Source organism: Arvicola amphibius, chromosome 11, assembly GCF_903992535.2.
Source record: "Arvicola amphibius chromosome 11, mArvAmp1.2, whole genome shotgun sequence".
Classification (NCBI taxonomy): domain Eukaryota; kingdom Metazoa; phylum Chordata; class Mammalia; order Rodentia; family Cricetidae; genus Arvicola; species Arvicola amphibius.
The window spans coordinates 121888886-121915586 of NC_052057.2; the positions used below are offsets into that span (position 1 = coordinate 121888886).

A 26701-nucleotide genomic window follows, 5' to 3' on the forward strand; every position below is an offset into this window, starting at 1 on the left:
TTGTATCTATGTGACCCCGAATATATATAATGCTTTGGGGTCACAGCCACCTCTCCATCCCCTCTCTTATGTCGCGCATGCCCCCTTTAGAGCTCTACCTCTCATCTTGTCCCCTTTAGAGCTCTACCTCTCATCCTGTCCTCTGCCCCACTTTCCTGTCTTAAATAATCACCAAAACAAACAAACAGCCCACTGAGTTTAATTAGGGTTGCTTGCATGTGCATGGGGTGGGCGATGAAACTTAACATTAGTTTTTGCTATTTTTCTATGAGATAAGGCTACCCATTTTGCAGGGTTACTGTAAGGAGAATTAGAAGTAATGCATGCAAAACGGCTCTAAGCTTATTCACAGGTATTCAGCAAAAGAGAGCTGCTAGGCAGGTGATTTGTTTATCTAAGTACTGTAAGTTTATACTAAAGTGACTCACTTTTGGCTCCATAAACTAAGATTAGACAAGCTGTCACCACGACTAACTCATTTAAAAACAGACTTGGGAGTCTAGCCCCTGCCTCAACCCACTTGAGAGAGAATATCACCCTGCAGTCCATGCAGACCATGCTGGCTTCAAAATCACAGCAATCCACCTGCCTCAGCTTCTGGACTACCACAGATGGCTACATCTATTTTTCTTCTCAATACCAGAATAATAGTAATTGTTCTTCAGAACTTTAGAAACCAGTGGGTTCTGCCCCCAGCTCTCCATTGTCCCCTTTACCACTTCCTGCTGCAGTCAGAGGAAAGACTCATATCCAGCTACGTACATAACGGACCTAGTCCATCACTCGTGAATGTTTGCTAGTTCAGTCAGTGTATGTGTTTAGACCATGTAACCTTGAGGACCTGGATTTTGTTATTGAACTCAGAGTCCACCTGCCTCTGCCACCTGAGTACTGGTATTAAAGACATGCTCCACCACACCTGATGTACATACAATTTTACATGAATCTTCAAGTTATTTTTTGGCTATATCTGTTATGTAAAGTTTTCCTGAAACATTTATAACATTGTTTTATTATAATAAATTATAATAAATTTTATAATAAATTATAATATTGTTTTTATTAATGATACCTTATTTTTATAACTAATATATATGATATGATAATTCAAATTATTTATGGACTAGTGAATCATTTCCAAAGAATAAATATAAGAAAGTATTATAGAAAACTTTTTGGGTTCAGCTTTTATTTTTCAAGAAACATTTACTTGGAAAAATTCAAATAGATAAGAGCTGGTTAAGAGAATTTAAAAGTACAGAAAACGCAAAGGCAAGCCATTCTAAATAGAGAAATATGAGATGTGTATGTGTGTGTTTGTATAAGACAGGATCTCATTATGTTGCTCATGTTTCTCAGTCCGGCCTGGCTTCAAACTCAATTCTGCTGCCTCTACCCCTAGAGGAGCTGGGACTAGAGGCACACACCACCATGCTTGGCTCTTACATTTCTATTCCATTGCTACTGTCACTGTTTGTGTGGGTATTGTGGAAGTTACTAACATCCAGACTGCAATAATCTCAGCTGAAGAAACTAGAATTCCAAACACCCCCAACTACAACTTCATATGAAAATAATACTATGACATAATAACAATGACAAATCCATCTTGGGCTTACTAAACTATCTGAAAACACACACTTCACTTAGGAAGATAAACTTCTAAACATTAAATCGCATATACAGGATCCTAGTGTTTAACAGACTGGAGACAAAAAGGATGTGGGATGGTTCTCTTTCTCTTCATAACCAAGACAACAGGCCTTTGTATTTTCCTCCTTTCCCATTTCTTCTTTTTTTGTTTTGTTTTTTATGTTTAATGATCTACCACGGAACTATACCCCTAAGTCCCCTCCCTCCTCTTATTTTCTATTTTGAGACAGGTAAAGCTAGCTTACCCTTGCTGGCGTTGAGCTCACACTGTAGCCCAGGCACACCTTGACTCTGCAATCCTCCTCTCTTAGCCTACCCAAGTAGATGGGATTACAGGATGGTACCACCAGGTCCCTACTCTAGGTTTGCTTAGAAAGAGATGAGAAGAAGAGAAACTTGTAAGGAGAAAATAGGAAAAGGAAAGGTAAGACCAAAGGCAGCAGTCTCAGACGTTAGTATTGACATTGGTATCTCTGGAAAAGGCTGTATCCTACCCCTAAATGGGGGAATAGGAGAAGTTATGAAACGAATTTAAAGAATTCATTTTCAGATCCTTCTAAAACTTGGAATCTAATATTGTATGATAAATCTTAATTTTGATGATGAGTGACTTTCTTTTACATACTAATCTCTACATGATAAGTTAGGCTAGGAGGCCCAGAAAACCTGGAGGGGAAAGCAAACTCAGTCAACAAGGAACTGCAGAGTGCTTGTTCATCGTCCAAGAGGTTGGCTAGCTGGCAGTTTCTATCGCATCTAAAGTGCAACTCAGTGAGACCTAGCGAGTGTGAGCCTACGCTCGCTGTGCTCTAAGGAGCTACGGCTGCTGTGTAAATCCTCAGCAGAGCTGATCCACGAGGGTACACGAACTACACAGCTGCCCTTGGTCATTCCCATGAACGTCACTGACAGTTCTGTCTCTGCAACGCGAAGTATTTGAGTGAGAAAACAAAGTAAAAAGCAAGCAACAGAAGTACAATTTGGGGGCTCAACTGGAGCATAAATGCTACTGCTTTACTTGACAATAAATCTCAGAAAAAGTCAAGTACATTAAGGAAGAGCAAGAACTCATCTTCTGCAGGTACTAACACTTAGCAGAAGTAAATACAGACCAACACATATGACATTCACCAGCGGTGAGTGACGCAGGCGGTCTGTTGTACACAGGGCCTTCAGTACACATTCTAAGCTCACGTTTGATGTGCCGAAAGTTCTGAAATTGTTACGTCTGAAGTTGGCCCATTAGAATGAAGTGCGATTACCCTCTGGTGACAAAGAAAAGGTAGTAATCATGGCCCTTGCCAATTTTCCCACCTCCAAACTCTAGCCTGTGTCTGGAAAACTAAATTAAAAACATGAGTGACATACAGCTGTTTACAATTCTAAGTTACGAAATGTCAAAAGATTTACCTTTGTTTTTTTTAACTGAATAACAGCTTCAAGAAAAGTTATGTCTTCAAACGTCCTTAGAACTGGTTCAAGTTCTATTAAACATTCTAAATAAGAAAAAAACAAAACAATAAAACAAAGCTCAACAATTTTAAGTTCACGTTGCTTCTAATAAATAAACTGAAATGTTAGCATTTATCTTCTAAGGCTCCATGTCAATCCTTCACTAACGTGATGACATCCAATTGTAGGAGTTCTTATTGCTGGCATAAACAGAGCATCAACGGATGCTCTGGCATCAATGGAGCAGAGTCAGTAGCCTAAAAACGATCCCTTACAATTCTGGTAAGCTAACTTTCAGAAAAGGGCCTTAAATTCCACAAGGCAAGGACAGTCATTCAAAATAAACTATACTCAGACATTTAGATAACCACAGAAAAACAGGTCATTTATACTCTTACCATACACCATACATCACTTAAATAGAAACAGGAGAAAATATTCAAAACCTTGAGTTAGGAAAATTTCTTAGATATGACATCAAAAATAAGATTCATAAAAACCTGACAATGGACTTCCAAAAACAATTTTTAAAATTGTACTCTAGAGAAAAGTTATTCTTAAGAAAAAAAAAACGCAAAGTCACAGTCTAGGAGTAGGGGAGGACAGTCAAGCCGCATATCTGCTAATGGACTTGAGTCTGACAAGACACAACGTGTAAAGAATTTGTACAGCTGGGCCAGCAAGAGGTCAGCGGGTAAAGGCGCTTGCTTTGCAAGCCTGGCTGCCTTAGCTGATCCCAGCATCACGGAGGAAGGAAAGAATCAAGTCTCGAAAGTTGCCCACAGATCACTGATGGATGCTTGTACACACACACACACACACACACACACACACACACACACGAGAGGGAGGGAGGGAGAGAACACATGTAAAGTCTGAAGTGTCCTCCTGGTCTGCACGTCTAGTACATCTACTTTGTACACATCATACATACATACATACACACACACACACACACTCACACACACGAGAGGGAGGGAGGGAGAGAATGCACGTAAAAGTCGTGATAGTCTGAAGTGTCCTCCTGGTCTGCATGTCTAGTACATCTACTTTGCACACATGAGCACCAGTTTCTGTTCTCGCATCTCTATGAAACTGTATGTGGGGCTGAAGAGATGCTCAGGGGTTAAGAGCACACACTGTTCTGCACCCAAGTTTGGTTTCCAGAACTCACATCCGACAGTTTACAACTGCCTGCCACTCCAGTTCCAGAGAGATGTAAGGCCTCTGGCCTCGGCAGACACTTGTACTCGCATGTACATACATGCACACAGATACATACAGAACACAAAACTAAAAAAAAATCTTTCAAAAGAAGAAGTTACATTTGTACGGGTTACCAATGATGAGTGTGAGAAAAATCTTTCCTTCTTTTTTTGAGATCAGGGACTTGGATATTTATTACTGAAGTTGGCCTCAAACTCCTGAGTTCATCAGAGTCTCCTGCTCTAGCCTCTTACTGCTGCACTCAGCTGGAGACCTGCTCACATTACTTACAGACAGATAGACATGACTGGCCACGCTCTCCTTTCCTCCTGGCTCCTTCCTAGACATACGAGACCACACCGTGTGTTTCCTTCCTTTGCTATTTTCTTGGTCCTTTACACAATTTCTGAGAAATGCCTCAGAGGTCTAATATGGATATTTTATTCTTTGCTGTCAGGCTAAATTCTCCATCTAGGGTCATCTAGTCTAGATTACTTGTGAGCTAGTGATGCTTGATTTTATATCATAAATCCTAGATTCTTCCTTCAATAAAAATGTTTATATGGTTGTTAAAGTAGTAATAGTAATTATAATTCCTTCTATTTGCTGGTTACATGAAGCATGCCTATATGATTAGGCATACACAATCAGCAATACCTGAGGGTTCCATTGCTTTCGATCACACCAATATGTCATTATTTGTCTTTCTTACTGTAGCTGTTTTAATAGGGCTTCAATTGGTATCTTACTGTTTGTATTTCCTAGTGATGTAAAAAGTAGTTTTATATGCTTTTTCATCAATTGTATATTTTCTTTGATGAAACTCTAATCTCCAATTTTTAAAATTTATTATTTGTCTTGTTATTGAGTTAGTCAGAATTCTTTTTATTTCCACATACAAGTTCTTTCAATAGATACATGATATGGAAATATATTCCCACCATCTGCATTTTGTCCTTCCATATTTTAGTAGTTTACTTACTTCTGCAAGTGTGTGTGTGGGATGTAAACATACTGTTTGCATGTATGTGGACTGCGAAGTCCAGCAGTTCACACTAGCTATCTTGGTTGCTCTACACCTTATATACAGAGGCTGGGTCTCTCCCTTGAACTCAGAGCTCTCCACTTTTGGCGAGTCTAGCTAGTCAGCTTGTTCTGGGAACCCCATTCCCACCTCCCAAGTGCTGGGATTACAGGCAGGCTGCATACCAGCATTGCACATGGGACATATAATATGGGTGTTGAGAGTCCTCAGGCTTGTATGGAACACAGTTTCTCCCCTGCACCAGCTCCTTGGCCTGGGACTTAGAGTACAAAGTTCTAATTATTATTATTATTATTATTTTTTTTTTTTGGTTTTTCAAGACAGAGTTTCTCTGTGGCTTTTTTTTTTTTTTTTTTTTTGAGCCTGTCCTGGAACTAGCTCTTGTAGACCAGGCTGGCCTTGAACTCACAGAGATCCGTCTGCCTCTGCCTCCCAAGTGAGTTCTAATTATTTTAAACTTCAAGCTCCACATTTATTTATTTAGTGAAAAAATTTTAGATTCTTTGGATTCGAATCTAAGAACTCTGCCTAACCGAGGTCTTAAGATTTTCTCCTGTTTACATTCAGAGGCCTGATCGTTCTTCCTCCGAAATGTATCTTAATTCTGAGTAATTTTTCTCTGACCAGAATTATCACCTTAACTAGACAATTACTGAGGGAGTTTCCTAACTGCTTTTTTGTTCTTCTCTGGCCTCTCCTAGTCACTTTCCCACACAGAAGTCACGAGGGATTCTGACCTGAACTTAAATTAGATCACACTGTCTCCAGAAGAGACTGTCAGAATGGCTGGTCACTGTGCTTGGAACCAGCTCTGAGCATGGTGAGCACCTGCTCCTTTGCTCTCTAGGATGTATTTACCATAATCTTGGTTCAGTATGCTCTAGCGACGTGGGCTGTCTCTTTATTCCTTGAAAACACAAAACACTTTCCTCTTCTAGTCTCAGAATCTTGACTCTGGATGCTTGCTTTGCTGGAGCGACTCTCTCCGTAGTCTGTGGAGGATGTGCTCTGTTTCAGGTGTCAGGCAGCCCCTCCCCCCACTCTCTCTGTGCTATGGCTGCATGTGCTTCCTTACAGGACTGACTCCATGACCTGTGTGGTGACCTGTGTCGTATGTTTCTACTCGTTTTCTCAGTGCTTTCTCCAGGAGAATGTTAAGCCGAGATGTTGTTTTCTTCTTCTCTGCTCTCTGTGCTCACCCAGTGAGGAGACAGCACGAGCAGGTGTTCACTAAGTGAACGGAATGCTACCCCTACCAAACAATTTCACTTTCTGTTAGGAATTCTCAGATCTTTAGAAGCAATTACCTACATATAAATACATAAAAATGAATAACAAGAGCAAAGTAATTTGTAGAACAGTTTCAGATTGGTATAGTTTTTCAAGGAATAGTTATAGTATACTAACAATTTCTATAACTTAAGGTCCAGATTACAACTGTCCACTCACTCAAGAAAGACGGCCTTTCATCTGGGTTTTGTGCCCAGCCGCTCTGTATCAGAGAGACCATGAGACCGCGATGAGGAATATCAAGCGGCAGGCTCTCCTTGCTCGTGTCAGGCCGACGTCCCTGGGACACACTGTACATGATCTGCAAAGGGTTGGTCACCTCTGTCAAAACAAATACATTTCATTAACTGGGAAGATGTTCCTAACACCAGTCACATAAAAGTGAGGCAATCTTAAAGTGTCAGACCAATTCATAATGCCCTTTTCTGTAAGCGGATGTATCTCCCAGCCAGTGCCAGGCCTGTGCGCCTCACGTGGGACATGAGCAGAGCCGAGCACAGCCAACAAGGGGCAGTCAGGGAGAGCTAATGTGAATGAGAGATGGATGTTATCTGCTGAGCCACTGAAATGCTGAGAGTATTCATTACATAACAGGCACAATACTACAAATTAAAAAAAAAGCTCCAGTTTATCTGGGGAAGACAAAGATTATTTTTCAACATTTGTTGGTATTTATAGAAGGAATAATAATTAAAATCTCACTTTGAAAACAACAAAAGTGAGAACTTGAGATTTTGCGGCTTGACCACAAAAGAACTAGAGTTCAGATTATTCTCATCCTTAAGTCAAGTATACTCTTCACGACTGATCCTTAATCTAGCGCACATTTTAGCATGCAGTAGATGCATAACTGAAAAGCTGTTAGGTTTTGACCGTGTGGTTTGGTACACAATGAACAGCAGGTATGTTTAAAATCTGACGAGCTTTAGGGAGCTCTGAATGTGTACTAACACCTCAATGCCTTCTGGAATAAGGAAATCAAGGGCATACGTACCTTCAAAAGGCTGCTTTCTTGATAAGACTTCCCACATGATAATTGCATAGCTGTTTAAATTAAAAAGTTATATATCATAAGTGAACTTTGTACAATAAACTGGAGTAAAATTATTTAAAAATTAAACCATTTTTGAAGATGATAGGTAATGAAATGTTCTATGAGGAATCACCATATATAGTCAGGGAAGTAAATATTCATGCATGTCTAAAAGGGAATTAACCTTTGTTTTAAAAAGGAATTAATTTTAATTAAAAATATGAAGTTTACCACAAAAATGGCTTAGTGCTACATACCAGGATAATATTTGTGATAACTTAAGTTACTCTGAACATCTAGATAAAATGTAACCTCTAATCAGATGTCCCCAGTTTTCACACAAAACTAAGAGCAATAAAAGAAGTTTTTCTAGTATTGTACCATTCTTCTGACTTTTCCTGGTCTCAATACAGTCTTTTCCTAGTGCAAAGAGTTTGACAACCATTACATTTCAGCTACAAACCACCTAGTTAAGCTGAACAGTTTACATTTGAAATAAATGATAAGAAAATACATCAAAACATGTAGAGAAAGTCTACAGAAACTATCCAACTATACAAATACTTGGAGACTGAAAAATGAACTCCTGAATTACTACTGAGTCTTTCAGGGAGTCAGAGAAGAAATTTAAAAGTTCTTAGTATCAAATGAAAACAAACACACACTTCAAGGTACTTGTAAGAGGAACACTTGTAGCTATGAGTGCTTTAAAAAATCAGAAAGATTTCAAATAACCCAATGAAATACCTCAAGGCAGTAAATAAAATGTGTGAACTAGTCAGGTGGCAGTAGTGTGCACTCTGGAGGCAGAGCAGGTGGATCTCCAAACTCGAGGCCAGCCTGGGGTACAGACAGAGAGCCAGGACTACACAGAGAAACCATGTCTCGAAAAACAAAACAACAAAATAAACAAGCAAACAAATGAATAAATAAAACAAAACAAGAACAATCCAAGCTCAAAAGCATTGGACAGCAAGAAATAATAAAAATCAGTGCAGAACTTAATGAAATGGAGACAAAAAATAAAATGTTTCATTGTGAGTCTACCCTTTAAGAGCTGAGCCACCTTTTCCATCTGAGAACTACACATAGAATCAATAAGAGTTGGTTCTTTAAAAACATAAATAAGACAGACAAACTTTTAGCTGAATAGCTGAATAGCTAAAAGAAGGGCCAAATTAATAAAATCAGAGATGAAAAAGGGAGTCTACCTTTCTGTTTCCAATAAAATTCAAAGACTCATTAGGGAGGACTTAGAAAACTCATTAAAAAAAACTTGGATAATCCAGGAGAAACAGTAAATTCTTAGATATATATTACCACCAAAATTAAATCAAGACACACATACACAAATACACACACATATACATACATACAAACAAATAAACACAAACACAAACACACACACACACTAGCAATGACATATCATAGTAAAGTCTCCTAACAAGGAAAATCTCAGGAATAGATAGATTCAACATCAAACTCTGTCAAGGTTTTTGATTTTTTGGGACAGACCGTCTATGTAGCCCTGGCTGTCCTGAAACTCACCCTATTGACTAAGCTGGGCTGAACTCACAGAGGTCCACCTGCTTTTACCTCTTGAGTGCTGGGATTAAAGACATACACCACCAGGCCTGGCTTTCTATCAGGCGTTTAAAAAAGAGGCAATGCCAGTGTTCTTGCAACTGTTTTATAAATGAAAAGGAAAGTGACACCTATCAAACCCATTCCATGAAGCCAGCACTGAACTGATAGCAAAACTGGATAAAGACACAACAGAGAAAGAAAACTATCGTCCAACTTCCTCAATGAACATGCATGCAAAAACTCAATAAAATTCTTGCAGATCAAATTAAAAAATGCATTAAGTAGATCATATACCTTCACCAAGCTGGTTCCATCTCAGGTATGCAAGGTTGGTTTAACACTTGCAAACCAGTCAGTGCAGTTCAGCATTTAAATAGACACCATGACAGAAACCACAGCACCTCTCAATCCAGGAAAATAACCAAATCAAACCAAACCAAATCAAGCCAAGCCAAGCCAAACCAAACCAAACCAAGCCACGCCAAGCCAAACCAAGCCAATCGGTCTTTCTTTATAGAATCAGACCAGCTGGTCTATGTAGTCTTTATGTAGCAGAAGCAAATCCCTTCTGTTCCTCCTTACTGGGCACCTCATGTCAATGAACAAAGGCTACCAGGGGACAACAGAAGAAACATTCTTTTCACACAATAATAGGAAAGTGAAGGGTATTTGAACCAGGTTCTCACTGACATGAACTGGCTGCCACGGACTGAAGAAGAAATGTAAAAAAGTCCTTTCTTGACAGAAGCTGTAGATCAGCTGATGATGTGATTTTCTAGTCAAGACATATCATTTACCACCAAAAGCAGCTTCATCTTTACTGTTAATTTATGAAAGTTAGCAAAAGTTGTTTAAAAGCGCTATAGAAGGTATTTAAAATAAATGTAGGAAGCCTGGTTTTACATTCCTTGGCAGGTTAGAGACAGATGTGAATTGCTCACGAGGTAAAAGTGCCCATACTCGAATTCTGTGCATAATAAATTATAATCCCCCTTTTCTCTGGTCAAAGAAACAATATTAAAAACAATAAATTATGCTTATTACTGCACTGTGAGGTTATAACTAGCTGCAAATGAAACATGAAGCCATAATTATATTAAACATGTTAATTTGCTGTATAAAGGATCCATATATAAACATAAGGGATGATTTAAATAAAAACACCTTTAGTAGGTTTAACAGTTTGCTTACTTCTCTTAAAACTGAGTAGTGTATAAGTAACCATGACTAGAGGTTATGGACTACTGTTCTCCATGCTTTCCCAAGGCACTAAAAACCTACGAGCATTTTTACGCATTCACAGGACAAAATATACACCTTCATATCTTTAAACAATGCTGAAATCACTTAAAGAAAAATGTTTAATTTGAAAAATATCAACCATTGTGGCCTCTAATTTAATTCCATCATAAGTTATAAGGAGAAAATCTCATTATAAAATGTAGTTGGAAAATCTGGCTGCTTAATCTTACTTTTCTGATAAAACTAAAGCAATCCCGGTACCTGTATATGTCGTGCTTCACGCTGGCCCTCGACTTCTGTCCAGGTTCATAGTTCTCAGGCGGCATATAGATGATTGTTCCTCCTTCGGGGGCAGATTTGCTACTTCGTGATTGAGAGAGCGACATCATGCGCCATTTTGATAAACCAAAATCTGCAATCTGTAAGAGGAAAGAGATGAATTAAAATTTTAGATCTTTTTTACTTTAAAACATCCAAGAGTTAACTGTCTTTGTTTTCATATACTGCATTTATGATGGCTATCAATCTCAAGAAAAGCTATATACTGTTAACATTCCACAGTCTCTTAACAAATTACACACCATAATGCTATGCCCAATAACTCTAGATGATTATACACTGATAAGGTTTGTAACAGAATATCACACATTTTTAATGGAAACTAATTGTTTAGGGATCTGAATATACATACTGAATATTGTTTTTGTGGAATGAAGCTTTAGGGTAGGCTGTGTTTTCCAATCCCCCACCACCAACATTTCTCCTCATAAGCCATACAATAGACTGAACGTTGCTTACAAATGGTCTTTAAGAATTCTTTTTGTGCAGGGTGGTCATGCGTGCCTTTAATCCCAGCACTCGGGGGCAGAGTTTGAGGCCAGTCTGGTCTACAGAGGGAGTGGCTCCAAAGCTACAAAGAAACCCTATCTCCAAAACCAAACCCAAAACCAACCAAACAAACAAAAATTCTGTTTCCTAAATTTATTCATTTGTGCATGGGTGTGTAAGGGTGTGGCTGGGGAGGTCAGAAAACAGCGTCAGGAGCCAGTTCCCTCCTTCCATCCCATGGGTTCTGAAGAAGGAACAAGACAGTTTGCCAGGGCAAGTTTACATGGTATTATTCTTGTTCTAAAATTAGTGTCAAATTAGATTTCAAAATAAGTAAAATGTTACAATAGTAAGAAGTCACCACTATATGCTTTTTCCTCACTACTAAGAGCCATTTTGGATGGCACGTATCACACTGTGTGCCCCTACAAGAATGCACAACTAAAGAACTGACCAATGGTAAGCATTCTTTGTTTTCAGTATGTCCTTTACAGCTTTCTTTCTCTTGTAATTTATATAGGTTATATAACTTTCTTAATGTTTAAAAGGTTTCTTACTTTTTAAAAATAAAAGGTAAAATGTAAGACCAGAAATGTTACTTAGTGGGCAAAGGAGTATGGGAAAACTTTATAAAGACATCTAAATTACTTAGACTTATAATACATGTAATGGTCTGTCCTGTCCCTTTAAGAGACAAGCCCCACCCGCTCCTCCATCCCCACTGCTAAGGCAGGTGGATCTTCCTTCTGCTTCCAGTCTGAGCCCTTCCTGTCTCTCTCCCAAAGAGGTAGTTGCTGCTCCTCTCCTCCCTCTTTCTCCCCCCTCATCTTTGTCAGCCTCTCTCCGCTCTTTCCCCTTCTCTCCTTCTTTACTAAGTAACTATCACTCTGCACGGTGTGCCTCTCTATCTCAGTCTCTCACCCACCATGCAGCTCACTGCCTAGGCTCCCTGCCAGGACCCATTGGCTCTCATAGCATGGCTCCCTGCCTGGGGAGGCTGCCTTTCTGGCCTGCCGTGGTCTCGTGTCCAATGCCCACCACCACCACTCGGGAATCTGCAGCTTTTTACTTTTACCATTACAATACACACTGAAGAAACTGACAAAGTAGGATGGGGTTCATTCAGGATAACTGGTATTTTGAGTATTTATATCTTGTGTTTTTGCATTTTTTTTTACAAAAGAATTACTTTATTATCTGTGTTGAGATGAATGAGATAAAGATTGCGGATCCCAGACCATCAGACACAGATTGCACAAACTTTTCACACATTTCCTGTAAGCTTACGAGACAGCAACCATGAAAAGACCAAGAGGAGACAAAGTCAGGCCTGGCTAGCTGTGAAGGTAATGAAACTTCAGTTTCGAACACTGGGTTCTGGAGTTGAGCTCTTCAATTTACAGTGTAATTTTACCATTTAATCGGTTGTATAACCCCGAGGAAGTTGTTTACTTTCTCTGTGTCTACATTTCTCATCTGTAGCTGGGGATAAAGCAGCCAACAGAAGTGTGCTGAGGTAACTCATCAAACTAGTCTTTCTAGGGAATTATTCAGAAGAGCATCTTGTCACATGACACACTCTCCATTGAGAGTCACACATGAGCTAGTCACCATTACTAATGTATGCATGCACTGAATCAGCCTAGTGTATTCCACTTACATGTATACAAAGTGTTTATAATTGAAAACAAAAACATTTAAAACGTCATGTCGATATGAGTTCTAAAGAAGGGAAAAAGTGTTGACTTTGCAAAGTCTACAACCTATTTAGAGGCTATTCCTAACCCTGATTAAATAGCCTTTAAGGAATTTGTAAAGGGGTACCTTAAGTTATCGAAAGGGAAACTTTAAAAGTGACTGGAAAATACAGAAGTCAGCAAGAATCAAATTACAAAGATCAGTATTATCCAGGTGGTGGCGCACACCTTTAATCCTAGCACTAGGGAGGTAGAGGCAGGTGGACCTCTGAGTTCACGGCCATCCTGGTCTACAGATAGAATTCCGGGACAGCCGGGGCTACACAGAGAAACCCTGTCTTGAAAAAACAACAAAACAAAACACCAGTGCTCAATTTCATACTGCACATAACAGAGGCATCCCACAAATAATAGAATAATAATAAAAAAAAAAACAACAGATTTCTTTGGTAGCTTTGCTACTGCATCACCAAGCTAGGAGTTTCTAGAAGCGTCTATAAGATATACCTCTCTACTCACACAGTAACATACTTGACTATTAACTGAGGAGATGCATTTTTATTACATGCAGAAGATCTGAAATTAACTCCTTTGCTCACTTTAATTACGGGGTGCTTCGGTACGGCATGTGCTAGGCATGTGCTAGGCATGTAGCAGGTAAGAATCTGGGCTAAACTGTTTTCTCCATGTAACTTCAGTCTAACTGACCAGCCGGTCTGGGCTGCACGAGACTCTTTCACAAGAAGAGGAAATAGGTGTGACCAGGCAGTCACGCCATCAAATTAATCATGGTAATGAAGAAAGTCATGCCAGTTGGTGAGAAGTATCGTGGGGAAGCATAGGGTACAGGATACAGCAGGACACAGAGGAGCACTAGGTGGCACAAGGTACAAAGACTGGCTGTGTGATGGCCCAAACCATGAGCACCTTGGGAAGAGCAGCCCCGCAAGGGCTCCTCTAGGAGTCTTGAGGAGGAAGAACAATGGTTCCTACCAGAACATGCCTAAAGAGCTGAAGGATGACTTCCCAAAAGTACAGTTAACAAAAGAGCTGGTCCTCGTGGTCAGGAGGTTCTGTGTTGCTCCATCAAGGGAGGCTCAAGTCTAATTCCCAAACAAGACCACACCTGATACTGGACAAAGGAATTCTAGTAAGTTCACATAAGGAGAGGACGCTTAAATGATGACACATGAAAAATGCCAAGGATGACATCAAAACATCCAAAGCAGCCTCTGGGCCGTCCGGCTGGCAGTTCACTTTCTGAAGCATGACTGCCTGTGGCAACTGTTAATTACTAAAGCCCTTTCTTTTTCCTCTTTTCTTGGGGACAGGGTCTCATGCATTCAGATTGGCCTCCAACTTGCTATGTAACCCAAGCTGGCCTTGAACTCTTGATCCCCCGCCTGCTCCTCACAACTGCTGGAATTACAGGCAGCATTCACCTACCATGCCTGGCCAAGAAACTTATTACTAAGTACTTAGGACTACAAAAATCATACTTTGATTCAACTCTGCATTCATCAGATTATGTCAGACGTATTTTGTTTAGTTGTCTAAGGATCAAAATTTGCAATACTTCAATATAACACTAAGCATAATACTAAGAAACCTTAGGAGGTGACACAGAGGAAAGCTGTTGCTACCTCGAGTTAGGGAGCAGGGCTTACCAGTGATAGCAAGAACATGACTTAAGGGACAAGTGTGATAAACGGGACTTCAGCAAAGAATTTTTTTCTTGGCAGCAGGCTTTGTTAAAAGGATAAAAATGGCCTAGGAACCGGCTCAGTGGTAGAGCACTGCTGGGCAGACATGACATAACCCGAGCCTGGCGGCTCAGAACTCACAAGGCCTCCAGGCGTGGCAGGATGTGATTCGAGCACTGAAGAACTGGAGACAGGAGGATTCCCGTCACTGGCCAGCCAGTGTAGCCAACGATTACACACACATGTGCACACTAGGACACACGTTCTCCATGAGTTAGTACAAACACAAACACATGGATGACAACATAAGTTGTGGAGAAGTATTTGAAAGGAAATATCTGAAAATTATTAACTGATGAAGGACTCACATTTAAAATATATACAGGGTTCTTAAAATTGAGTGGTAAAAATGAACAACCCAATTAGAAAATGGGCTCATTCAAGAGGCTTTTCACTGGAAAGGCTCTATGGGTGGCACGGAGGCGTATGAGAAACTGCTCAGAATCACCCATTCCTGTCCAGTTTCCGATCTGAAGGCTGCATCTAATTATGCAGGGAAATGGGTAAAGGGAACATGGAGCCACCCTGCACTATCTTCATAACATCCTATGACTCTAACACTAATTTCAAAATAGAAAATAAAATATTTTGACAATTTTAATTAAGAAACACAGTGAGTTGCTATTTTGTAGCAAATTCTATATCTAAAGTTTAAGAATAACTGAGCCTTAAGCTAGGTGTGGCCACACACACCTTTAATCCCAGCACTCAGAAGGCAGAGAGACAGGAGGACTTCTGTGAGTTCTGGGACAGCCAAAGATATATAGTGAGACTCTGCATCACACAAACAAGGAATAACTGAACCACTGCGAGAAAGGGGCCGGTGCGGAGAGCCCAGGACACCCTGACGGAGTGGACACTGCTGACACTGGTCAGGCCATGCCAAGGACCGAATGCCCCAGACCACCGAGTGGCAAAGCCTCCCCCTGGTCCCAGTGCAAATGTTGGCAGCATATTCAAAAGCCAGGAGCTGGAGCTTCCTCCCCCAGGATCTTCACAGCCTGAGAGGCTTCATTCCTTCATGCATCCAGCTGGGTTTCCCAGCCCCAAGCCTCATGGGAGGTGGTGCTGAAGATGCTACTAAAGGATTTTTCAGAATTATTAAGAACAAAGACCCAGAGAAAGGTTTTTTTTTTTTTCCCCCAAAGTAGTTACCTTGACATGAAATTCATTATCCAACAAGATATTCTGAGTCTTCAAGTCGTGATGAAGGAGAGGGGGATTCATATTGTGCAGGTAATTCACACCAAGGGCGATTTCATGCAGGATGCGGAATCTCAACGGCCATGCAACTTCAGGATACTCCGTTTTCTTTGTAAGGATGAAAGACACAAAACAAAAACTACTACCTTAATCTAACAGTTAAAAGTTAAGAATTTCATGAGGAAATAGATTATAAACTAAGATAAAACACATGCTCAATTTTATAACAGTACCAATTGATATTGTTTGATAGTCTTGTATTTTACTTTAATTTTTAGAGATGTTAATAATAACTACAGCTGTGGTATTTCTTTTTATATTGGCCATGCAATTGCATGGTATTACTGCCTCGTCCTGCAGTTGGTACAGCTCTCAGTTGCTGTAGGAAGTATTACAGCTTGTAGTGGCCCTCCTACTAGGGCATGTCCCTTTTTCTCTCTGGTTCCCCTTGCTCCATTCCAGGCTGGCTGCTCCTTTTGGATTGTGTCATTTAGCCGGCCAAGCGGAGAATTCTGATTTGTGAGTTTTCCCCCTAGATAAGTAACTATCTACCTCTCAGTTCTGAGCTAGCGTGGAGTTTCTTTTAAGTGTCTGATCGCTCCGCCATCACTCAGTTATTTGTATGCATACAAGGTCAGACACATATATTTACACTCCACCCACTCCTCATGTCTGTGGCTTCAGCGAATAACTTATACCCATAAGCACACGTTCATACAGAAAAAATAATAATTTGACATACCAAACTATTCATTTGAAATTTTAACTTTTTTTTATTAATTTAAAACTACAATTATCATTGTAATCTCTACATCAGTGAGAGTTATTATATTGATTTGAAGTGTCTCACTCCTGAAAAAGTCTGTTATTATGTCTGTATGTGTGTGTGGATGGGCACACAATGTGATGGGGTGGGGCACACGCGCCTGGGTGTGAGTGTGGAAGGCAGAGGACTCTGTGAAGTCAGCTCCTCCCCCACCTTTCCACAGGGTCAAGCTCAGCTCACCAGGCTGGCACTGTGGTGTGGCGAGTGCCCGTGTCACTGACCTACACCTCGTACTTTCAATTACGAAATTTTTCTATATTAACTCTTGAAACATTAGCCTTTGGGAATTCTCGTCTTGAGGAATAAAGATCACTTTTTGTTTTTAAACACATATCCATCTGAATTTCTACAAATGTTTTCTGAACATAAACGTTAAACCAGTTTCTCAGGAGAATGTGCACACTTAGAAAATCCAGACACTTTGAAAAAGGTGACAATGGCTCAACAGGCCCAAAACCCAGGGTTCATTTTCCAAAACTCTATGTAAAAGTCACTTTTTTTGAAGTTCCAAAATTGCCTTAGGATTCTTTCTGAAACTGTCTGCTTACATTTCAGTGATCAATTTGGGAGGGATGGTTCACAATATTCTAGGCTGTTTACATTTCCATTTTATTCAGTGATCTTTTCTGATGCTGTGGGTGAGTAACTGGCATATTTTTGAGGGCATCATACTAAGGAAACCAAAAGAAATACGTAACACTAGCGTGGATCGTTAACTCCCGGGAAACACGTCCAGCTCAGGACCTTGGAGTGAGTGACTCTTTTGTCGGTCTGTAGCGAGTCAACTTTTCAAAGTATTATGAAGTTTAAAGTCACTATGGGGCCTGTGAATGGCATTGTCACACAGGGGCTTTCCCTCATGGAGTCAAGGGTAGAGTGGCCACTCGCTCTATCGCTACGGTCACATCTAAGCCTAGGAATATCCCTAGAGGGGAGGCTACAGAATTTCCAGCGGGCTCCAAATCTGGGTGCCACAGTATCAATAAGGATGTGGAAGGATTTCTGCTTAAACTTCATTTCTCAAACAACGGAAAAGAGATTGAGCTGTATAGACTCCTGGTCCCTTGATTGCTGGGGCAGGCACACAAACCTGGACAGACTGACCCCAGTTACTTCAGCCCGTCTTTGTTTCAGATGGCCGCAAGTCATGAGAGAATGCGATGTACTCTGAAACAAAGAGGAAGTCACCCCATGAGTGGCTGGCAGTGGTGCCCAGTTTCAAGCGCTGTGCTACACTGTGACGTGGGCATGCCGTAGGTGTGCACAGGTGATTATGCCCTAATTAGCCCAAATCCTCACAAACTGGGGCAACTGACCTAAAAAGATTTCTGAAAGCAAATGCACACTGGAAGGAATCACAGTGTAAGATCACGTAAAAATAAAAATAGAATATAGGTATTTCGAGAGTGTGGACCCCTAAGTTTGTTTGTTGATAGGATTCACGCATAAAACACAGAGTAACTCATACCTTGAAAAATATTAGTAATGGTTCAAACTGCTTTAGATAGAAAAATGTCACTGAAGATGATTTACTTGGTCCATTAACTAATAATACTTAATATGGCTTCTAAATAGTCACTAATATAAAATATGGATTAACAATTGATTATATAGTATATTGAATGCATCTCATCTATTTCCCATGCCTATCCATATGAATATATAATATATGTATATAATATACATATATAATATGTATACTGGGATTTAGTATGAATATCACAGTTACCTATACAAAATAATCTAGGACCTTTAAGTTCATGCCCATCTCCACAGTAGTTTGTAACAACACAAACAAAGCCACAGAAGGTAAATGTTCATCAGTTCAATGGTACTTCATATTCTTACTTGATTCATTGATATACTACAAAATACTGTGACAAAAATACTATAGACAGCTTGAGCAGACTAAATAATAACTGCAGTCACTGAAATCAAACAGTACTTACTCTATGTAGAAGTTCATTTAATGATCCATTTGGCATATATTCAGTAACTATGCCCAAAAATTCAGGCTCATTGCAAATTCCCAAAATTGGAAGAATGTAACTAAATCTAGCTTTATGTAGTATTTCAGCTTCTCGTAAGATATCATTTCTTTCACTAAGGAAAAAAAAGGATAATTATTTCAGATAATGAAAAACATAACAATGACCACGCCCACAGATTAATTAAGCCTGGATTTTTTCATTAATTAGCTATGTAGCCTCATGTGAGTTTTCAACTTCTGTGTTGCTTAGTTTTATCACACTTAAAACAGAGATGATATCCACTCTGTGTATTCTACTGGTCTGTTTAGAGAGCAGCCAAAATAGCTTCTACAAACCACTGGCGGTAAAAGTGCTGGACATGGTTATTACTGTACTTTCCACTGATGGTAAAAGCGTTACACACGGTTATTATTGCACCTCTCCTAGGAAAGAGAAGGAGCCGTGAGAGAGGAAGCTCTCCGAGCTGACCTGTGTTACAATGACTGATGCCTGAACTAATTAAACTACTAAGATTATTTTATCCTAAAACGTTACATTCTATGGTTATACACCATGTAAAAGTTTTCTAACATGAATTCTAAAATGTTTAAATATTGCAGATGTATTTGTACCACTCAGTGGCTCTCACCCTTCTTAATGCAAGGCTTCTTTAACACAGTTCCTCATGCTGTGGTGACTCCCAACCATAAAATTACTTTGTTGCTACTTCCTTACTGTAATTTTGGCTACTGTTATGAATCGTAATATAAATATCTTTGTTTTCCGCTGCTCTTCGGTGAACCCTGTGAGAGGGGTCATGATCCACAGGTTGAGAACCGCTGGCTGAGGTGAGGATAGCTATATCAAAGTCAGCAACGCTGAGAAATTACACACCAAACTCAGGAAAAGAACAGAGAAGAGGGAAGCACTCATAGCCGATCCCTGGTATCCATGCCTTGGGCATGAACAAAATAGGTAAATGGTTAACTTTTAGTACAAATAGAGTTATGGTTAGTATTTTAGAGCCTACAAATAAAAAGAGGCATCTTTGCTTTCAAGGCCCATAATTCACGTAAGAAAAATAAATAATACAAGGAAGAATGCGAAAACTACCATATATCTTACATACATATACATGTATATACATATACATACATACGTACACACACATATAAAGGAAAAAGAAAAGCAAACTATGGGGCATGCAGAGGGGATAGAATTTTGAGCAAGGTAAAGTCACCGCAGTCTTCAACGATGCAGGCTCTCAGTAGAACCTGAAGAACGGCTGGAACTTAGCACCAGAGAGAAGGCTTCCCCAGGACTTTATTCAGTAACACAGCAGATGCTCAACATCCACGTGCCATGTGAATTAAGGAAGTGAAAGTAAAACTGACTGATATGAACTAGGGTATGTGACAGTCCATGTCAAAGGAGGGATGGTCAAACAAACATGCCAGGATCCTAAGACTCCCCAGGACACTTCATCTGATGAGCGGCTGTGACTGGGGGGGTCCTGAGCAAGAGGAATCGGTAAGAAAAAGTGTGAAGATAATTGTCTGGCACAGTATACGGATTTAACAGAAAGAGGAACAGTTTTGAAGACTGTAACAATTTAGATACAAAGCAGGGGCGCCTGAAACTATAAAGTTCTAGTGAAATAAAAAAGAAAACACTGAGCCGGGCGGTGGTGGCGCACGCCTTTAATCCCAGCACTCGGGAGGCAGAGGCAGGCGGATCTCTGAGTTCAAGGCCAGCCTGGTCTACAAGAGCTAGTTCCAGGACAGGCTCTAGAAACTACAGGGAAACCCTGTCTGGAAAAACCAAAAAAAAAAAAGAAAGAAAACACTGGCTGAGAAGAATGGTAGGTGCTGGGACTAACTGGCTGTAAAGGATTAAAAAAATATACAAAGAAAGAGAAATTATATTGACGTCATCATCTTTTTTTTTTTTTAACCGTCCAGATGCATGGGTGTTGGCAGCCATGACATAAATAGAAACACTTCCTGGAGAAGCCTATTGGGCAAGTGATGATGCTCATGCTGGGTCTTGAGAAACCCAGCTCTAGATGGATGGTTGAAATGAGAAAAGCAACAGGCATTCCTGATAAGACGGCTGAGAACATACACGGAGACACAGAGACTCACACCCAGCCACGGTCATAAGTTATTTATTCTCCAAGTAGGCAATAGATTTTTTGTTTTTAAATTCAAGAGTTACAAGGAAACATGGAGTGGAAAGTTTCTATCTTCTCTGTCTCTGACCTTGACGGTAAGGAAACCAGTTATATCAATCCATGAGGTCCATTTAATTCAACTCCAGTTTCTCAAGTTCTGTATTTGCACAAGAGATTTGGGTCAACAAGCCAGTCGCTGTGTGGTTCCTTACAAGATGAACCTGAAGACTGCTGGACAGTGAGAAACATCCACAGAGAGGGTACACATAAGACACCCTTTCCTCCTTCTGTCCACAGCATGAAATAAGGTGTTGGGAGACAGGACCGTTGGGGAAATGACTGTCATACAAGCAGGAGGGCCCATTTCATTCTTCGGAATCCACATAAAAAAGCCAACAACAATAAAACAATCCAAACACTACCCCCACCCCCAAATAAATGGTGGTTCTTAGGAACAACACCTGAAGTTGGCCTCCACATCATGCACATGTTGTATGGACCATCACATACAACATGTGTATACATTAACACACATGTACACACACACACACACACACACGAAAAAGTCTGATGTATTCCTCCTTCCTGTCAGCCACTTTATATGCACATAAACACCTAAAGCTGGTTCCATTATCTTCGCCTTACACATAGGGGCACCCAGAGTTAGAAAGACGAATGAGCCTCTGGTGACCACAATGATACAAGCGGACGGGATTTAAAAGTCAGATTCAAACTGTAGTCCTGGCACTCTAAGGTCTGTGTTGGACAATTTGTAAGGTTAGATTTCAACAAGACTGAGGGGGAAAATAAAATTAAAAGACAAAAAAAAAGAGCTAAAAATGTAGGACAGTTTCAATAATTATATCACCAAATTACCTAACTCAAAATTTAAATAGGGAATAGTTACCCCATATCTAGGGTACTTGAACAGCCAATAGGAGGTCGTCTATCCATTAAGGTAGGAAGAATGCTACGGAAGGCCCATTCATTGGTTACAGAGAAGGACTCATTAATCATTAAAATAACATGTAACGTCACATAAACTTATTTTCCTTTCAGGTCATCTTAAAGAACAATGGGTACTTTATCTACAGTAGAGAAACAAATACACATATGTGTTAATTATTCATATTTTATAAATGAGGAAATAAGACATGCGGAGTCAATTGCATAAGCCCAGGCCTGTGCGCTTGTTAAGATCTTAGGCAACAAGAGAAAAGAACGCAGAGCAGTAAGTCCCAGGATTTTGTTGCTCTTAGGAAGACAATTTCCTAAACATTTCAATAAAACTGTACAGTGACGTGGCTGGGGAAGATGGAAAAAGCAACTTCAACTTTATCCCTTGGCCCACAAAGAGCACAAAGCTTAGGTAAATAAAAACCTTGAAAAGCAGACTCCAAAGTGAGAAATCGGCTAGCTTTGGTATACTTAGTGGTCTATGAGTGCTACATATACAGAGAATATTTGTTTACTTGGCTTCTGGCCATCCTCCTTTTAGAGCTGACTTACTGAATGAAACACTGGCTCCACAGACTGTGAGGCCTAGTATGAACAGGCGCTACGCCTTATACATTCCTGAATCTGGATCAAGGTACACAAAAAGTTTCAGTGTTCCAAACTACAATGTGATCTAGCCAACGGTGGGGAAAAAAAAGCTACAGGATGAAGTCAGAAGAGGTAACTGATGTCGGATCTGACCTCACACCAGACATGAACAGCCTCTGGCCAATGGAGCTGCTATGCCTTCTGCATTTTCACGCTAGATCCAGAAGAGAACGTGGCAAGCACGGATGTCTGGTTAAATTCCCGATAAAAGGAAAGCACAACACTATTGACTAGACCCATTGACTAACACATACAGTCACAAAGCCATGGTATTTAATTGTGATGTTTTCCTGGAAACAGAAACCAACGCTTTTTTCTTTCTTTCTTTTTCCTGATGTGGAAACTGGACCCAAAGAATATCAGAACATGAGGCGGTCAATTTTTTTTTTAATATTCACTATTTTTGACCATTTGACAATCTTTGAATTCAATTTTCTGTTACAAAAACATCGCACACTTCCTTTGAGGACTTCCAAAGTAAGAGCTCGAACAACAACTGCTAATGTAGAGTCTGATATCTGAACTTCATGACAGTATGGAATAAGCCACAAACAAGACAAAACCAACCAAACCGCAACAAAACATGCAAGCTCTGGAGCAGCAGTGATGAATAGAAATACGGAGTGGAAAATATATACGACCCCTGAAAAGTATTTTGACATGTAGCCAATATAAAAACACCGGCACATTTTTGTTTTTTGGACTAAATGTTCAAAATCCGGTGTGTAGTTTGCACTCACTGCAGATTTCATTTCCGAGAGCCCAGTTTCAAGCTTGCGGCTAAAAATAAAGCGAAGCCACAAGCACTGCATCAACACACGTCGGATTCAATAAACAGGCTTTTACGGGCTGCCGTGATTGCGGGTTTTTGGCTGAGAGGCGAGCGGGAAAGTGGGGCGCCGTCCAGGGCAGTTCCTCCCCCGGACCCCCTTACCTGTCCAGCAGCGGCGTGTGGATGTGCAGGTGCTTCACGGCCACCCGCACGCGCCAGTCCGCGTGGCGTGCCGACGACACGGTGCCCGAGGCGCCGCGGCTGAGGTAGTGCAGGTCGGCGAGCTTGTGGTAGGGGATGGGAGGCAGCGCGCTGCAGATGGCGTCCCCGTCCATGGCTCCGGCGGAGCGGCGGCGTCAGGTCGCGGGGCGGCCCATTCCCGCGCGGCCGCTGCAGTTCCGGCCGGGCCGGCAGTCCCTGGGAGCCCGTCGGGTCTGTGGCCGCGCCGGGGCAGACCTTCCTCCGCCCTCCTCCGGGCTCCGCGCTCCTCCCTCGGCGGATCCCGCCCTCCGCCGCTTCTCCTTCGGCGTTTCCCCCTCCACCCAGCTCCTCCGCCTGCCTCTCAGGGCCGGGGACTCCCCTGCCGGACCCTATCTGGATGGCCCCTCCCTCCCCAGGCCCCTCCCTCCCTAAGCTCCGCCTCCTGCCCCTTAGGCCCCTCCAAGGCTCCGCCCACCCGAGGCCCGCCCTTTTCAAGCCCCGCCCTCCAAGTCTCCGCCCTTCTGATGCCCCTCCTCCTCATGCCCCTCCCTCCACAGGTCCCGCCCCTGCCAGGCTCTTCCTCTGCAGGCTTCTTGCTCCGCAGACTCCGCCCTCTGCAGGCCCCTCCCCCAACAGACCCCTCCCTCCATAGGCTCCTCCCCTGACAATCCCGCCCTCTTCAGACCCCGCCCTCCTCAGGCCCCGCCCTCTGCAAATCGCCTACCTCCCTAAGCTCCGCCCTCCGCTGGCTCCTCCCCTACTGGTCCTTTCCCCCAGCAGGCTCCTCCCCTGCTGACCCCTCCCTTCACAGACCCCGCCCTCCGCCGTCCCGCCTTCTGCAGGCTCTCAGCCGCGACTCCGGAGCCTCCAGCCCCCTCCTGCAGGCCTGGAGCAATTTTCCTCAGGGGAAAGTCCCTGAGGCGGTGTTCACGCTGGTGTCAGGTCGGCAGGCCGGATTTTCCTTTGGCCCGCGTGTCTGCTTTAGTCTCCAAACCCCAGAAGTGATGGGGCGGTTACCTCCACTCCAGTCTTTACTCAGTGGCTGCTGCTTCAGGAGTGAGGTCGAGAGGTAAGCGCTGTCATTGTGACAAATTGAGGTGTTTAGCTCCCGCTCTTCTACCAGGAAACTGTTTCGGTCTTTATTCTCCAAAGCCTACAAGCAAATCGAGAAACACCATTTCTTGTGTTTGGGAAGGCTGCTATCCAAAAACAAGTGAACAACCAACCTACTCAAACCCAGTCACTATTCCATATTTTTTACTCTAAACATGTTTCTACTTAGATGACTGTTCTAGAGGGTGTTTGGCACAAATATGATACCTCATATTTGTGAGCTATTTAGTTTCATGATCCCACATCCCATATCCACCAGGATACTAAAATCTGTAATTGTGTCCCTTATATGAATAGTGTAATATATATAACATCGATACATCCTTTCCTAAACTTTCATTCTTCACAGTTTGGTCTACAGTTTAGAAGTATGTGTTCTTGGGCTGGAAATACAGTCCAGTCATAAAGAGGACTTGCATCATATCTGGTGGCTCATAGCAGCCTGTACCTCCAGCTCCAGGGTATCTGACCCCCTCTTCTGACTTCTGCAGGTAATGCACGTACAGATAAATAAAAACTTCAAGCCAGGCTGAGGTGGCACACACCTTCAACCCGGCACTCTGAGAGGCCAAGGCATCTCTGAGCTGGAGTCCAGGCTGGTTTTCAGAGTGAGTTCCAGGACAGTCAAAACTACACAAGAAAACCATTTAAAGAAACAAACTAAAACTCTAAATAAATAATGCATAAATAAAACTTTAAAAATATGTACTTACTTACATATGGAGTTGAACTATATATACGTATAGAACATATAGATTCCCAGCTAAGAATATATAATACATTTGGAAAAAATTGTGCATATATACATTACATTTCCATAATCAACTTATTAAAGATGGAAAGCCTAAGATATTAAGATGAGAGTAGATCTATTAACCAACAACTAAAACTTAAATGAAATGTGCAAATTAAGCCTCAAAAATAAGCATCACATTTTTATGTTGAACTTCTTTATTCAAAATTCTATAAAATTGTGTCAAAATTTTACTGTGAATGAGGTTTATTTGTGCCTTCCCTGCGTTAGTTTAGGGAATAGCACAGCAGCCTTAAGTCATTTATGTCTTACTTAGAAATAAGACACATACATTTTGCAAAAGAAAGCAATTTTGGGGTGATGGAGAGATGACTCAAGAGATTTAGAGCACTGGTTGTTTTTCCAGAGGACCTGGGTTTTAATACCCAGCACCCACATGACAGCTTACAACTGTTTGTAACTCCAGTTCTCAGGGGATCTAACACAACACATCGTATATACAAGTAAAAAAAAAAAAAACTAGTGCACATTAAATAAATAAGTAAATCAGTAAATTAATAAATAAGTAAATCTTAAGAGAGAGAAAAACACTTTTTTCTTTTAAATTTTTTATTCATTTTACATTCCAACCATGGGTCCCCCTCCCTCCTCTTCTTCTCCCCCCCTCTTCCCAACCCTCTTCCCACCCATCCCCCATCCCTCATCCAGTTCTCAGAGCCTGGCATATCAAGTTGAGGCATACCAAGCCTCTCGCCCCTGCATCAAGTCTGACCATGGCCTCCCACCACAGGGAAAGGGTCTTCAAAAAGTCAGTTCATGCATCAGGGATAAATCCTGCCACACTGCCAGGGCACCCACAGAAAGACCAAGCTATATAACTGTCACCTACTTTCAGAGGGCCTTGTTCAGTCCCGTGCAGGCTCCCTAAGGGTCAGCCCAGAGTCCATGCTCTGGTCAGCTGTCTCTGTGATTTCCCCATTATGATCTTGGTCCCCCTTTGCTCATATAATTCCTTCTCCCACTCTTTGACTGGACTCCAGGAGCTCCGCCCAGTGCTTGGCTGTGGATCTCTGTATCTGCTTCGTCAGTTACTGGATGAAAGTTCTATGATGACAATTAGTGTGGTCACCAATCTGGCTATAGGGGAAGGACAGTTCAGGCATCCTCTCCACTATTGCTAGGAGTCTAGTCCCAGGGGTCATCCTAGTGGATCCTGGAATTTCCCTAGCACCAGGTTTCTCCCAAGCCCCATAATGGCTCCCTCTGTCAAGATTTCTCTTTCATTGCT

The 26701-nt window shown here is 41.4% G+C and overlaps 1 protein-coding gene across 2 annotated transcripts in view; it reads right to left on the reverse strand.

Moving 5' to 3' along the window:
• Ripk2 (receptor interacting serine/threonine kinase 2) overlaps window positions 1-23893 on the reverse strand; it is a 29232-nt gene extending 5339 nt beyond the window's left edge. For both annotated transcript variants that reach the window (XM_038348332.2, XM_038348331.2), the window contains exons 1-7: window positions 23508-23893; window positions 18775-18928; window positions 15952-16107; window positions 10770-10927; window positions 7641-7690; window positions 6806-6967; window positions 3064-3149 (exon numbers count right to left, since the gene is read on the reverse strand). In XM_038348332.2, the coding sequence (XP_038204260.1) occupies window positions 3064-3149; window positions 6806-6967; window positions 7641-7690; window positions 10770-10927; window positions 15952-16107; window positions 18775-18928; window positions 23508-23680 (939 nt within the window). In that variant the 5' untranslated portion in view covers window positions 23681-23893. The remainder of the gene's footprint in view (window positions 1-3063; window positions 3150-6805; window positions 6968-7640; window positions 7691-10769; window positions 10928-15951; window positions 16108-18774; window positions 18929-23507) is intronic.
• Between the last annotated feature and the right edge of the window lie 2808 nt (window positions 23894-26701).